Here is a 14,582-nt window from a genome sequence, read left to right on the forward strand (position 1 = left end):
ATCCCACATGCCGTGGGGCCACTGAGCTTCAACTAGAAGGTCTGTGTGTCACAATGAAAGATACCCTGTGACACAGTGGAGATCCTGTGCCCTGCAACTAAGAACTGACACAGCCAGGTAAATTAATAAATTAATTAATTGTGAAAAAAAAAAAAAGGTCATTTCCTTTGCTTCCTGCCAGTGTCCCACCAGACCCACACAGACTGGCCAGACACCTGCCCAAGGCCAGGTCTCATCTATGGGTCTCTGGCTGCCTGACTTCAAAACAATCCAGGGCTCCCAGCTGTGCTCAGCAGAGCGCGGTGCCTGGGTGCGCAGCGCCAGAGCACACAGACCACAGACCCACACCCTTTCCCGGGTCCCCAGAGCTCCAGCGTCTTTGCCCACAGCCATGGGCCAGAGCCAGCCACACCACCCTCCTTCCTGGGAGAACGGCCTCTTTCCTGACCCACCTCCACGGGGTCATACCACTATGGAGGGGCCACAGCCCTACCATAAGCCCCCGCCCCAGCAGTCGCTGCCCGCCTAGAACTGTTCGGTCACCTGTCGGTCACGCCCAACATGCTTTTTCTTTCTGGGCGTCAAGATGGGAACCGGCAGGGACAGGGTGTGGCTGATGGTGACGGCCCTTCCTCCCTGGCCAGCGCCACCTCACCTTCCAGGCCTAAGTCAGTAGTCCCCACGTTCTGGTCCTTGATGATGTCCACAGTCCCTCCCTTTGGGGGTTAATTCTGTCTCAGTGGGTGCGAGCGGAGCTGGATGATCAGTCTCGGAATGTCTGGCATGCACAGGAGCCCACACCTCTCCTGGGAACCAGCCTGTCCCAGCCTCGCCCCTTCTAGAGTCCACAGAAGGGGCCTGACCTCCTGTTCCCCATGGTCAACCCCTTCTGGGTCCTGCCTGCCTCCAGGGCCTAAGCGGCTCCCAGAGGAACCTCCAAGCTCATCTTGGGTGCTAGGTGGCTCCCAGACCCTGCCTTCTTTAAACACTGCCAGGCTGAGAGAGCATAGGCTTTCACTCCAGGACACCTGCCCTGTCTCTACTGCAAAGGCACACACAGGAGGTGCAGGAAATGACTGAAGAAACGCACAGCCAGACACTGAGAGGACTCACTAGGTGCCCATCACCCGCTCAGCCTATTCCTGCAGTATATCCTGACACCTGGCAATCCAGGGAGAAACACACCCTTATGGTAACTGGGAGTACTTTTCTTAATTCTCTTAGATGATAAACTTTTGGACAATAAGGATTTACTCATCTTTTGGGAGGGGAGGACCCTTCTGTAGCCTTTAATTCCAGGCTTTGCACAGGCTTGGGGCTCAATAGAGGTTGAATTGAGCAGACACTTTATAGCATGTGAATGATTCTTCTCTCCTCATTTTTCAGATGAAGATAACTGAGGCTAAGAAACCTGCTCAAAGTCACACTGTTAGGAAGTGATGGTGTCAAGATCCGAACGGTGTTAGAGCCACCTCCTCAGAACAAGAGGGATGTCAATATTGTTGTTCAGTCGCTACGTCGTGTCCGACTCTTTGTGACCGCATGGACTGCAGCACACCCAGCTTCCTTGTCCTTCACCATCTCCCTGAGCTTATTCAAACCCATGTCCATTGAGTTGGAGACGCCATCCAACCATCTCATTCTCTGTCACCCTCTTCTCCCCCTGCCCTCAATCTATCCCAGCATCAGGGTCTGTCAATACTATTCCACAAAGTGATGGGGAGAGATCAAGGACAGGAGACAAAGCAGAAAGGCGTTCACCACCCAGGGGAGGCATAGTGACTTACATCTCGTTGGCATCCTCAGCAGTATAATTAATCCCAGTGGTTGAGTAACCATCAGTGGTGGTAGTTAAGGCTGAGTCATTCATTCTCCTAGATGCCACCACGAGGGGCTCCCAGCCTGTCCCTCTGAACAGGCCATGCAGGGGGAAGGAACTGGTATGACAGAACTCCTCCCTGGGCCACGCCCTCGCCCAGCATCTGACATGCGTTCCTGCTTTGATCCTAACAACCCATCATCAAGCTTGGTACTATTATTGCTTCCAGTGCAGATACATAAGCTGAGCCTGGGTAGGAAGGGAGACCTGCCTGGGGCCAGAAGGTTAGTATCCACGCTGGTGACTGTTGCCACCCCCATCAGCTTTCTAGATCGTCAAGATTTCCAGATCTTCAGTAACTGCTGAATAAATTTTCACCACACCCCCAACTCCTTGTCATCTCTCTGCCCCTCTTACAGGCCCTGGGGACAGGCCCTTCTCCATCAGCAAGTCCCTGGAGCTGTCAACATGCTTAAAATGTCTATTTAATTCAACACTTATTTACTGAGCCCCCAGCCTACACAAATCCTGGAATTAAGAGCTACAGAAGAACCTCCACCAAAAGGTAAGTAAGTCCTTATTGTCCAAAAGTTTATGGTCTAATAGGCAGGATTTAGAAAAACTCTCCAATAACTGTAATTCCAGAGATTCAGACTGTTTGGGTCAGGGTATTTTCATCCACTCTGCCCACTTCAGGCCTTGTATCCTAATTTAATTGTGAAAATAAAGGTCAGTCCCATAAAATGCAAGAAGAGAGCAAGAAGAAAACAAAGAGAAAGCATGATAAATAGGAAATAGAAAATATATGGCAGGAGCAGGTCCAAACACAGCAGTCAGTACAATAAATGAGAATGAGTTAAACTCACCCGCTAAAAGATAAGACTCCCGGGGAGAACAGGAAAACAAAACAAAAGCCAGCTCTACGCCATTCTGTAAGGCACATATCTAAAATAAAATTACATAGAAAGCTTGGGACTAAAAGAATAGAGTGCGACAGACCAGGCAACTGCTGCTTTAGCTGTTTTAAAGGAAGAGCAAGGTGCAGCGGTGGCTCAGCGGTAAAGAACCCACCGGCAAAGCAGGAGACGTGGCGAGAGCCATGGGTTTGATTCCTGGGTCAGGATGATCCCATGGAGAAGGAAACGGCAACCCACTCCAGTATTCTTGCCTGGGAAATCCCACGGGCAGCCCATGGGGCTGCGAAAGAGTTGGACACATCTTAGCGACTAAACAACAACGAGGTACATGTAACTCTATGGACAAGTTACACTGCCCCTTTACTCAGGGCAGGGTAAACACTGGGTTTGACGGCTGCATATCAGAAGACTGAAGTCTGGGCCCCGCCTCACTGATTTTGACCTAACTGGTCTGCCATAGGACCTGGACATCACCTGCAAGGCTCAGATATATATATATATTTTTTAATTTGGCTGCACCAGGTCTTAGTTGCAGCACGCAGGACCTAGTTCCTCAAGCAGGGATGGAACCCGGGCCTCTGCATTGGGAACTCGGAGTCTTAACCACTGGACTGCTAGGGAAGTCCCAAAACTCAGATGATTCTAACGCGCTGGCAGGGCTGGGAACAAGGAAACGAACCAGAGTCATGTGCTGCAAGGCTAGACCAGCAGATCGAGGAAGAATTCCCAGGTCTCTGCAGGAAGGAAGTCTTGTAGAGAACAGTACACAGAAAACATCCAAAAATTACCAGACTGACAGGCCAACTGACTGACGGGCTCCCTACTAGAAACCTCAGTGATAATTAGCTGGGTGTGGAGGAATTTACTGTCTACTAATCCTGGGGAAGTAGATTCTACAGTGAGAAGGCTGCTGGTGGGAGTAACTACAGCTCTGTTTCATGGTTTAATCTGCTTCCACCCAGGGAAGGCCTCCCCACCTTGGGGCCTCATGTCAGGCGTGTGCTTTTGGGCTCTCATTATAGACACACACACACACACACAGAAGTTCAAACCTCTTTGAGTAACACCAGGGTGTGTCTTGGAGATTTTTGCAAGATTTAAATGAGGCTCAAGTCAACTGTCAGAGAAGGCAATGGCACCCCACTCCAGTACTCTTGCCTGGAAAATCCCATGGATGGAGGAGCCTGGTGGGCTGCAGTCCATGGGGTCGCACAGAGTCAGACACGACTGAGCGACTTCACTTTCACTTTTCACTTTCATGCATTGAAGGAAGTGGCAACCCACTCCAGTGTTCTTGCCTGGAGAATCCCAGGGACAGGGGAGCCTGGTGGGCTGCCATCTATGGGGTCACACAGAGTTGGACATGACTGAAGTGACTTAGCAGCAGCAGCAGCAAGCCAACTGTGACAACCCCAGTTGTTAGGACATCATTCCAGTTTCAAAACCAGTGGACAAGGAGTACTGGCCTCCAAATAGGAAGCACCTACTATGTGCCTGCTGCTTTTACACATATCATCTCCAGTTCTCTCCGTGATTCTACATGTCTCTAATCTGTAGATTCAAAACAGACCTCTCACTGCTGCTCACTGAGCACCTACTATGTGTGAGGCATCATTTGGGGGGTGTGGGAGTGACCACACAGTCTGCAAAGCCCCTACCTTCATGAAACCCACAGTGGGGCAGGAAGGTGGCTGGCAGCAACACAGCTGACAAGAGGCACAACTGGGCCTGGAAAGCAGATCCACGGCTCCCAAACCCAGGCTCTTTGTACTCTACCTCCATCCCTGACCTCAGCCTCAGCTTGCCTCTCAGTAACATGGGGGTTTCGTTGCCCAGTTTATAGTTGGGAAGAGTCAAGTTCCTGATGCAGAACCCCAGGACTGGAGCCTCCTCTGTTCCTGATGGCACAAACTCGGAATCCTTTCTCAACCTTCAGCTGGAACCCAGAAGTCCCCATCCCAGCATGGAGAAGTGAAAAGCCCTCACAGCCACAAGTCTGACATCTGAGCCCTGGCTGCTGGAGCAGTAAAGAATTCTGCACAGGACTGTCTTCTTGCAGCCCCGCAGCCTTCCAGAGTCAGCAGGCCGCGGGTGGGGTGGAGCCTCCAGCCAGCCAGCAGCCCACTGTGCATTTATAAGACCTGACAAGCCCTCTGTCCAGGAAAGGATGGGCTGGGCGACCAGAGGGGACACCCCAGCAGCCAGCTCATCTGCTCCTGGCTCAGAGCCGCTGAGACTCTAAAACACTGAGCCTCACTTGGAAAAGACAGACGAGGGCACTGCTGTCTAAGAAGGACAATACAGTCATAATTCAGGACGGCTGTTCCTTGCACCTCAGCCTCACGTGTCCACACCTCTCCCAGCTCCTGGCCGTGGTTCCCTCCCGCACTTCTGAGTCTCCGCATCCAGGGCCCTCCATTCTTGCTCCCCAGGCCTTGGACATCTCCCCCCGCTCTCTCCCTGCTGACTGGACTCGGATCCAGAACTGCAGGCTTCTCTCCAGGCTGGATCAGCTGCCAGCCCCCCTGGTCTAGCCCACCCCTCACTTTTAAAAACTTGAAAACTCTTAACCTAGCTCAAACGTGCAGAAAAGTATGGAAAACAATGCCACCAAGACTTCGCTGATGTTGCCACTTGGCCATACGTGTTTCAGATTTTTTTCAAAAACAGTGTTATTATTTAGTACCCTCTGAGCCCCCTCCTCTGGGGGAGCATAATTTTGGAGCCGCTGGTTTCTGCCTCAGTTCAGTTGCTCAGTCGTGTCTGACTCTGCGACCTCATGGATTGCAGCACACCAGGCTTCCCTGTCCATCAACAAATTCCGGAGCGTGCTCAAACTCATGTCCATCAAGTCGGTGATGCCATCCAACCATCTCATCCTCTGTCGTCCCTTCAATCTTTCCCAGAATCAGGGTCTTTTCCAATGAGTCAACTCTTCACATCAGGTGGCCAAAGTATTGGAGTTTCAGCTTCAGCATCAGTCCTTCCAATGAAGATTCAGGACTGATTTCCTTTAGGATGGACTGGTTGGATCTCCTTGCAGTCCAAGGGATTCTCAAGAGTCTTCTCCAACATCACAGTTCAAAAGTATCAATTCTTCGGTGCTCAGCTTTCTTTATAGTCCAACTCTCACATCCATACATGACTACTGGAAAAATCAGTAGTTGGACCTTTGTTGGCAAAGTAATGTCTCTGCTTTTTAATATGCTGTCTAGGTTGGTCATAGCTTTTCTTCCAAGGAGCGAGCGTCTTTTAATTTCATGGCTGCAGTCACCATCTGCAGTGATTTTGGAGCCCAAGAAAATAAAGTCTGTCACTGTTTCCATTGTTTCCCAATCTATTTGCCATGAAGTGATGGGACCGGATGCCAAGATCTTAGTTTTCTGAGTGTTGAGTTTTAAGCGAACTTTTTCACTCTCCTCTTTCACTTTCATCAAGAGGCTCTTCAGTTCCTCTTCACTTTCTGCCATAAAGGTGGTGTCATCTGCATATCTGAGGTTATTGATATTTCTCCCGGCAATCTTGATTCCAGCCTGTGCTTCATCCAGCCCAGCGTTTCTCATGATGTACTCTGCATATAAGTTAAATAAACAGCGTGACAAGATACAGCCTTGACGTACTCCTTTCCCAATTTGGAACCAGTGCGTTGTTACATGTCTGGTTCTAACTGTTGTTTCTTGACCTGCATACAGGTGCTGGTGACAGGGCCTGGGGCCCCAGCGGGGCTGTCCACTCTGGAGGCAGGGAGCCCAGAGGCCAGGGCAGGGCTCAGTCTGCCTGGAGGCAGGAAGGGGCACCAGGGGCCTCGCTCCCTAGGCTCAGGAGGACAGAAGACCCATCAAAAGCAGAGAGAACAAAGACCAGGGGCCTTTTCCGTCTCCCCATTCCTAAGACAGGTCAGGGCAGGCAGGCAGGCTGGAGAGTGGCAGGTGGCGCTGGCAACACCCGACACAGCCCTGCCTGGAGCAGAGAGGAGCCAGAAATCTCTTGACAAGGAGCCTTGGACATGTTCTCAAAGGCAGCTTCTCCCGCAGCCCCCAGGGCCCTCCAGAGGCCCCTCACTCTCCTAGGAGTGTTGCCTAAAAGGTATGACTTGAGGTAAGCCTCTCCCCAGAGGAGCTCCCTGTGTCTGAAGTGCCACCATTAGCAGCCACTGTTACATGTTCAGCTCTGTTCTGTCCTGAATCTAATTCACCAGGTCTCGTTCCCGCTGCCAACAGCACTGGGCAAGTGAGGGCAAAGCCAGAGAGAGGGGAGGTACAAAGGGTTGCTGGGCGGAGTCAGGGATACAAAACCCAGTGACTCCACCATCTGGCCTGGGGCAGTCCCCAGAGACAGCACCAACCCCAGGATGAGGTGGGGAGCCCTAGTTTCCTTCTCCAGGGGCCCCAACATTGGCCATGTGTGAGCCATGAGCCCAAGGCGAGTACCTTTACTCTTGGCCTCAGCGTTCCTGTCTGTGAAATGGGATACCAGCAGCAGTCTTACAGGCTCGGTGTCAGAATGAGATTTCATATATATATATAAAACATCCATGTCCGTGCTGGGTGCACAGCAGGTGTTGAGAAATGGCTGGGCGGATCACTCCAGTCCTGGCCACCCGCGTAGTGGGAGGTGAACTTTGCTGACAGGGCCCTCCTGCAGACTGTTCCAGCTTCTCAGCTGACACTGATCAATGCATGCCGGTGTGTCTCTCCTTGTGTCTTCTTAAGGTGTGTGTGTGGGGTCCACCTGAATGCTAGGGCGAAAGAATGGGAGTCAGCTGACCTCCTGTGCCCCTGGGGCAACAGTCTCCACGGCTGGAAGGAGCCCAGCTGCCTGGTCAGCTCCGTTCTTAGCACCATCCTCATCTTTGGGGCTCAGCTGGTAAAGAACCCGCCTGCAACGCGGGAGACCTGGGTTGGGAAGATCCCCTGGAGAAGGGGACGGCTACCCACTCCAGTATTCTGGCCTGGAGAAATCCATGGACTGTATAGTCCATGGGGTCACAAAGAGTCAGACACGACTGAGCGACTTTCACTTTTGATCTTCAACAGCAGTGTGCAGTCACCACTGTCACTGCCTTGACTTACTGAGCACTCACTGGGAGCTGGGCCCATCATACGCATTATCTTACTTGAGCCACTAGCAACCTCACCAGCTGATGGCTGCTGCGGATGAAACACTCCCGTTTCACAGATGAGGAAACTGAGACTCAAGTGTTTTGTGACCTGCCCAAGGACACATACCTCAGGAGAGGCAAAGCTGGGGCTTGAACCCACACCTGGATGACACGCTCTTAATCACCGAGGGGCTCAGGGTACCCCAGCTAGCTTCCAGGAGGACACACGCCCCTTTCACCAGCCTCCAAACCCTTGGGCCCTGCCTCCCCCACAGGATGTCCCCATTAGGACTGGGCCATTCTTATAGGACTTTGCCTAGGTGAGGTCAGGAAGTGAGGCCAGGCTGCTGGGTGCTCACTGGGACCCAGGTCTGGGTAGAGGGACAAAATTAGTCCCATTTTACTGAAGGGAAAGCTGAGGCTTCTAGCGAGGCCAAATTTCTTTGCCAAATGCAAACACAGGCAGAGTTCAGTCTAACTGCAGAGCTGGGTCTAACCATCCATCCTTTGCAATGACAGTTCAGACACCTCCCTAGGAAGTCCTCCCCGATAATCCAGGTCTCCACCCTAACCGTGACAGATCTCACTTCAGACCAGTCAGGGAGCAACAGGGCCGTCAGGCTGGAAATCTCATCTGTCCAGCTCTATGCCCCCCAAACTCTCACTGGTTCCCATCACCACCATGACACAGTCCTGCAACCACAGTGGTAATTAAGCAAAATTCCATCAAATGTAGAGACTGTCAACGTCTCCTCCACAGCCACCCCTACTCCCCGGAATGGCACCCCAGGAGTTGTGCAGTGCACTGCCTGTCCATCGCGGCGTTCAGCTCAATTCCAGATACATAGCAGGTGCCTATTCAAATGTATTCAACAATTATAACTACCATAGCTGCTGTGGATCGAGGCTTCCTGTAATTCTCAACCCTTTCCCTGCATTATTCCATTTAATCATCATGTCAACAATATCACCAGGCAGGTAGTATTTTTATGCCCATTCCACAGCTGAGAAAGCAGAGGCTTAGAGAGGCCAAGCAGCTCTCCCCAGGTGGCACAGCTGGAGAGCAAGGACTGGCCAAGGCTGTACTCTCAGCATCCAAGCAGGGCAGTAGGACCAGGGCCCCTCAAGGCCCTCCCCGCTGAGCTGAACACTATCCTTGGTGACCTTGCACCAGCAGCCTGACCCTGTCATTAGCTCAGGTGTGAACACCAGTTCTGACACCTGTCATTAGAAACCAGGGCAGCAGGAGCAGCGGAGTTCACACCCAGTTCCAGCTGCTACAAGGCTGACAAACAGGGAGGGGCGGTTTTCTCCTAAGGGGCTCTCCATTCACGAATTTCTGTTCACTTGTGCCATCCAGAGCCTGTGACCGCGGGGTTGTGTGTGAGTCACAAGTACTGGCTCCTGAATCCCCTTTGCTGCGGGCAGGGATGTTGACCCTCACTCTGGGCACTTCCTATGTGCCTGGGGAGGCAGGGGCGGGGAGGGGACTGGGGGGGCGGGGTGGAGGACGGAATCCTCTCCATTGTTATGTTGGCTCCTCCCAGCAACCCCACTCGGAAGATACTAGTACCAGGCCTGCCTTGCAGATGAGGAAACTGAGGTTCAGAGAGGTTCCTGAGCCTCTCTGGAACCAGAGGCAAGGTGTTCAACTGACCACCTCAATGCTGAATCTCGCTGGCAACCCTGCCTTCCCCCAGACAGAAGAGGAAGCCCCCAGAAAACTCAGGGTGCAAGAGTAACTTGGGGGTCAGCACCCTGTGACCCGTGACCGCATCTTAGAGCTACGGGTACAGGGCCAAGCACTGGGTAACACTCAAAAGAGGCTACCTTCGAACCTGCAGTCTGTTCCATGAAACTTGTCTCCACCAAGGGGAACATGCTGGGCTGGCAAGACCACGGTCACCTGGCATCTACACAGGGCTGAGACTGTGCAAGGCCACGGGGCCCAAAGGAAAAATCTCGTCCCATCTTGGGAAGAATCAGGGAGGGCTTCCTGGAGAAAGAGACCTCCAAGCTGAGATCACACATTCAGCTAGGGGCAGCGGATGGCTGCCTTGGGCCAGGGGTATTTCGAAGTGCAGGACCCATGCCCATTAACCCTGAGTCCCCGAAGTTGTAAAGGATGTTAATTGCTTCCTTCCTGCCCTCTGCTGGGAAGGCCAAGACCCTCCCAGATTGTCCAGATTCATTATAACCTTTTGTTAGGTCCAAGCCCAGCCCTTGGGGGATTGGACAGATGGAGAGCTGGAAGAAGGGGAAGCTCAGAGGGATGAGGGAGGCGGAGAGCAGGGCAAGGCTGGCCCATCTCCTGGTGTGTGGGTGTGTGCGTGTGTGTGGAGGACTGGAAGGGCCCCGGTCTTGGTGGGGGGAGAACAGCACAGCCCTCCCTGGCTGGCACGGAGCATCTGATTGTGCAACATCTGAAAGAATAGTTCAGGGACTGGACGGGACCTCAGCTGGGTTGGAGAGCCAGCTGGACCTGGCCACTGAGGAGCAGCGTGCAGAGCCCTGCCCAATCCCTGGGGCTGGGAAAGACCAGGGAGGTTTGTATGTGTGTGTGGTGGGGGCGGGGGTGGGAGGGGATCGCGGGAGGGGATCGCGGGAGTGGAGGGAAAGAAATGCTTCTGAACTTGAAACAAGGCAAAGGGGAGAAGGGGCAGTGGGATCACAGGGGAGGGGAGTTTCTGAAAAGCCTGGAATTCAAAGGCATGGAGGGCCCACACTCTACGTCTCAGGTGAGGGCACTGTGAGATGGCTGGATGGCATCCCTGACTCTATGGACATGAGGTTGAGCAGGCTCCTAGACTTGGCGATGGACAGGGAGGCCTGGCTTGCTGCAGTCAATGGGGTCACAAACAGTCCGACACAACTGAGCAACTGAACTGACTGAACAAAGACATGGAGGGCCCACCCTCTCCACGCCATGCCCAGGCTGTCTGCACCTGTCAGACAGGTCTGTCTGGGCTGGACCATGGGGGGGCAGGGTGGGAGTGCAGGTCAGGGTTTCCTTGCCTTCATCCCTGGCCTGGGAGGGAGTGAGGGACTGCTTCCAGGGTAGGGGGTCTCAGATGAGGGCACTTTGGGGTGGATACACTTGGGCAGGTGGGCTCTGCAATTTTTTTTAGTTTCCCCACCTGCCTGAAGCCCCTTGTGGATAAAGGCTCCCTCCCAGCTATAGCCCCTGCCTCCTTTTCCCTAGAGAGAGGCCAAGGAAGGGTCTGAGGTCCTGCCCCCTCCCTCAATCTCAGCATCTCTACTGAGGTTCCCCTAAACTGGTTATTAAGTGAATACACTAGGCTTACCAAGCGGACGTGGGCTGCCGTTTCAACGCAAACACATCGAGACATGTCATTCCCTTCCCAGGCGGCCCTGGGAACCCGAGGCTCTCAGAGACACCGCCAGTTTCGGTGCTGGTTGGGTGGGGGGGGATGAGGGTGCTGGGGGCAGCCACGCCCCTTAAAAATCATTCAGGGAGAAGGCCCGACCGCCCTTCCAGGAGCTGCGCAGACCTCGGGGTGGGGTAGGGAGTGTGGACCAGGGGTGCCTCAGCCCGGGTTTCCCCACCCCGACCCCACACCCACGGATTCCTCCGAACCAGGCTCTGGAGCGCAGGATGGCAGGTGCCGGAAAGTTCTGCTGCAGGTGGCACGTTCCCCGCCCCCCAAATCGTCCCCTCACCTCTCGCCTCCCCGACTCCAGAAGCACCTGCGCGCCCCTCCAAGGAGCGCTGGTGAACGTCCCCCGACACGCCCCCGCTCCAGCTCAAATTCACCGCGTGGGTGCGCCCCTAGACGGTGCTTCTGTCCGTGCACACACCCCCGCCCCCGCCCCCCCCCCCCGCCTTGGGTGTAGCGTCCGCTGGACACACCACTCCCCCTGGGCGGTGCTTCCTGGCCCGCGAGGACCCCTGGCCCAAGGGCGACCGCGGGACGCGGAGACCCCCACCCCTACCCCCCAGTGACTCCACCTCAGTACCTTGCTCTCTAAGCGCCCAAGCCAGTACTCTCCCGGCTCCTAGAACTTTCCGGTGCCAAACAGCGTGTTTTCCTTCCGCGCCCCCGGCCCACCTCCGTTCCCACCGTAGCCGTGCTTCCCAGCTCAAGGGTGGCCCTCGGGCGCCCGCGTCCCCGCGCGTCGCGCACTCCAGGCTGGGTTCCCCGCCCCGCGGAGCTCCCAGGGCGGTGCGCACCCCCTCCCAGCCGCCGCAGCCCCGGAGGCCCGGCGGTTCCCCTCCCGGCCCGGGCCGCGCATCCCGGCCCAGCGCGGCCCCTCACCTGCGGGTCCGAACCGTGGGGCTGTATTTGCCTTTGTTTCTCTTCCTGAAGAGCGAGTTCATGGTGGCGGCCGGGCGGGGCGGCGGGTCGCTGCGCCGGGCTGGGCACTGGGCGGCGGAGGCCCCGGCGCGCACCGAGGGGCCGGCAGCTGGCGCAGGTGAGCGGGCGGCGACGCGGGAGCCCCGAGTGCGGCGCGGCGGCGGCGGCCGGTCACTACTCGCGGGGGGCGGGGCGCCCGCAGGCCCGGCTCCCCCCGCCGCTCCCGAGAAGGTGGCGCTTACCTTCCCGGGGGAGGGGTGCCGGGTGGGCGGGGCTTCCAGGCGCGCCCTCGGCCAGGCTGCAGCGAGCTGGGCGCCCGGCCTGGAATCTGGGTGGGGACACGGGGTCCTGGGAGGACCCGGCCCATCCCACCCCACCTCCCAGCGTGGACACTCGAGAAGCTGGGCAGGCGGGTGGAGGCGCACTGGCGGCTCTTCCGAGCGCGCTCCGCAGCCCCCTCGCCCCTGACTCCCGGCCTGGCGCACGCGCCCCAGGCTGAGGACCCTCACCCGGGTCTCGGATGCCCCTCTTGGGCACCGGGGCTCCCTTTTCTTGGCTGACACCCAGGTGGGGCCCCCAGTCAGATGGGACAGCCTGACGGGTCTCTATGCCCCGATAGCTAGTGAATTACTCTCAGGTGGTAGGACTGTCGAGAGCAGTTGAGAAAAGGGACCTTGGGAGTGCGCCTTGATGTTGTTTAGATGCTAAGTCGTGTCCGACTCGTTGCGATCCCACGGACTGTAGCCCGCGAGGCTCCTTTTTCCATGGGATTTCCCAGGTGAGAATACAGGAGTGGCCAAGAAATGGTAGCCATTTCCTTCTCCAGGGGATCTTCCAGACCCAGGGATCGAACTTGCGTCTCTAGGATTGGCAGGCGGATTCTGAGCCACCTGGGAAGCCCCGGAGTGCGCCTGCCTGAGTTCAAATCCTGCTGTTTTGAATGGTCGGCTGACTCTTCAGCAAGGCTTCTCTCTGCTCCCAGCCTCAGTTTCCTTTATCTGTCAAACAGTGGTAACAACCACACCCCACCCCATAGGGATTCCTGTAGACAATTCACACAACACTTCACACAGTCCCATGTGCCAAGTTACATCTGTGCCAGCAGAGGCCAGTCACGCCGGGGCCCTGCTGCGCTGTGTGCCGGTGGAGAAGGCTGCAGTTAGACAGCCAGTAACCCGGGTCTGGCCCTGAGCCAGAGTGGGGCCCTGACAGCAGGGAGCCCTTCAGCGTCCCTCTGGAGGGCACTGTGGGTCCTGAGCCCAGCTGGGAAGGAGGAGCACTCAGTCCTCAGGGGAGATGCCAAAGGGCTCAGATGGGGAGCAATGATGAGGGAAGGAGGCAGACTCCCCCCCACGGGCATCCAGAGTCCTCAGGCCAGTCACTTCCCCAGCCGCTTTTTATTTAAAAAATAAGGAGGTTGATGGGGAAGTTGATTCCTACAGGCTTTTCCTGCCCCAGACCCCAGAGCATTTGAGAACAGTGTCCTGTAGGCCATGGGGACCCCCAACCTCCAGTATCTAATGCATGATGATCTGTGGTGGAGCTGATGTAATAATAATAGAAATAAAGTGCACAGTAGGTGTAGTAGCGGGGGTGTAGTTCAATGGTAGAGCGTGTGCTTAGCATGCACGAGGCCCCGGGTTCAATGCCTGGCACCTCCATTTAGGCGTTTCTCCTTACTGGGAGGAGAGAGTTTATTATTGTGGGGAGGGAGGGGATATATATATAACTGATTCATGTTGGTGTATGGCAGAGACCACCACAACATTGCAAAGCAATTATCCTCCAATTAAAAAAAATAAAGTAATGTGCTTGAATCATCCTGAAACTATTCCCCCCCAACCCTGTCCTTGGAAAAATTGTCTTCCACGAAACCAGTCCCTGGTGCCAAAAAGTTTGGGGATGGCTGCTTTAGGTCATCTGTTGTCCCTGCCATCACAGGACTTCACTGGTGAAGCGTTACAGAGATTCTGGGAAAACCTTATTTGTTAGGGGGTATCTGCAGTGGGCTTAAGGGAGTCTGCGGATCCTCCTACAGTTGCTTTCAAAATGTGTGTGTGTCCAAATGCACATTTTGAGGGCGAGGGTCTATCGCTTTCAGTGGGCTCGTTCATTGGCTCATTCCACAGATGTGGGCATTCTCCCAGCTGTGGCTGCCTGGTTTTGCTACGTTGATGAGAAAAGGGAAAAACAAAACGAAAACATAAAAGGTCTTTCTCTTAAGGGAGAGGGAAAGACACATGCTAATACTACTAACAATACATTGACAACCTCAAGTTGGGATCTGAAGACCTAAAAAGGATGAAGGACCCTGGGAGGAGCAGCAGCTCAGCTTCCCCAGGGGAGCTTGTAAAATGCAGACTCCGGGGTGTGACTCCCCTCCAGCTCCTGATTGAGGGGCCGTCCGCAGGAAAGGTCCCAGGGGTCTA

General features: G+C 55.0%; 1 protein-coding gene and 1 non-coding gene across 3 annotated transcripts in view; one reads left to right on the plus strand and one right to left on the minus strand.

Moving 5' to 3' along the window:
• PPL (periplakin) overlaps nt 1-12,305 on the minus strand; it is a 47,621-nt gene extending 35,316 nt beyond the window's left edge. For both annotated transcript variants that reach the window (XM_040256275.1, XM_040256265.1), the window contains exon 1: nt 12,115-12,305. In XM_040256275.1, coding sequence (XP_040112209.1) covers nt 12,115-12,176 — 62 coding nt within the window. In that variant the 5' untranslated portion in view covers nt 12,177-12,305. The remainder of the gene's footprint in view (nt 1-12,114) is intronic.
• A 1,437-nt stretch (nt 12,306-13,742) lies between these two features.
• TRNAA-AGC lies at nt 13,743-13,814 on the plus strand. Its single transcript has one exon. It is a non-coding gene; the product is annotated as a tRNA-Ala (tRNA).
• Nucleotides 13,815-14,582: the final 768 nt, after the last annotated feature.

The sequence above is a fragment of the Oryx dammah genome, unplaced genomic scaffold (genome assembly GCF_014754425.2).
Source record: "Oryx dammah isolate SB20612 unplaced genomic scaffold, SCBI_Odam_1.1 HiC_scaffold_2, whole genome shotgun sequence".
NCBI lineage: Eukaryota > Metazoa > Chordata > Mammalia > Artiodactyla > Bovidae > Oryx > Oryx dammah.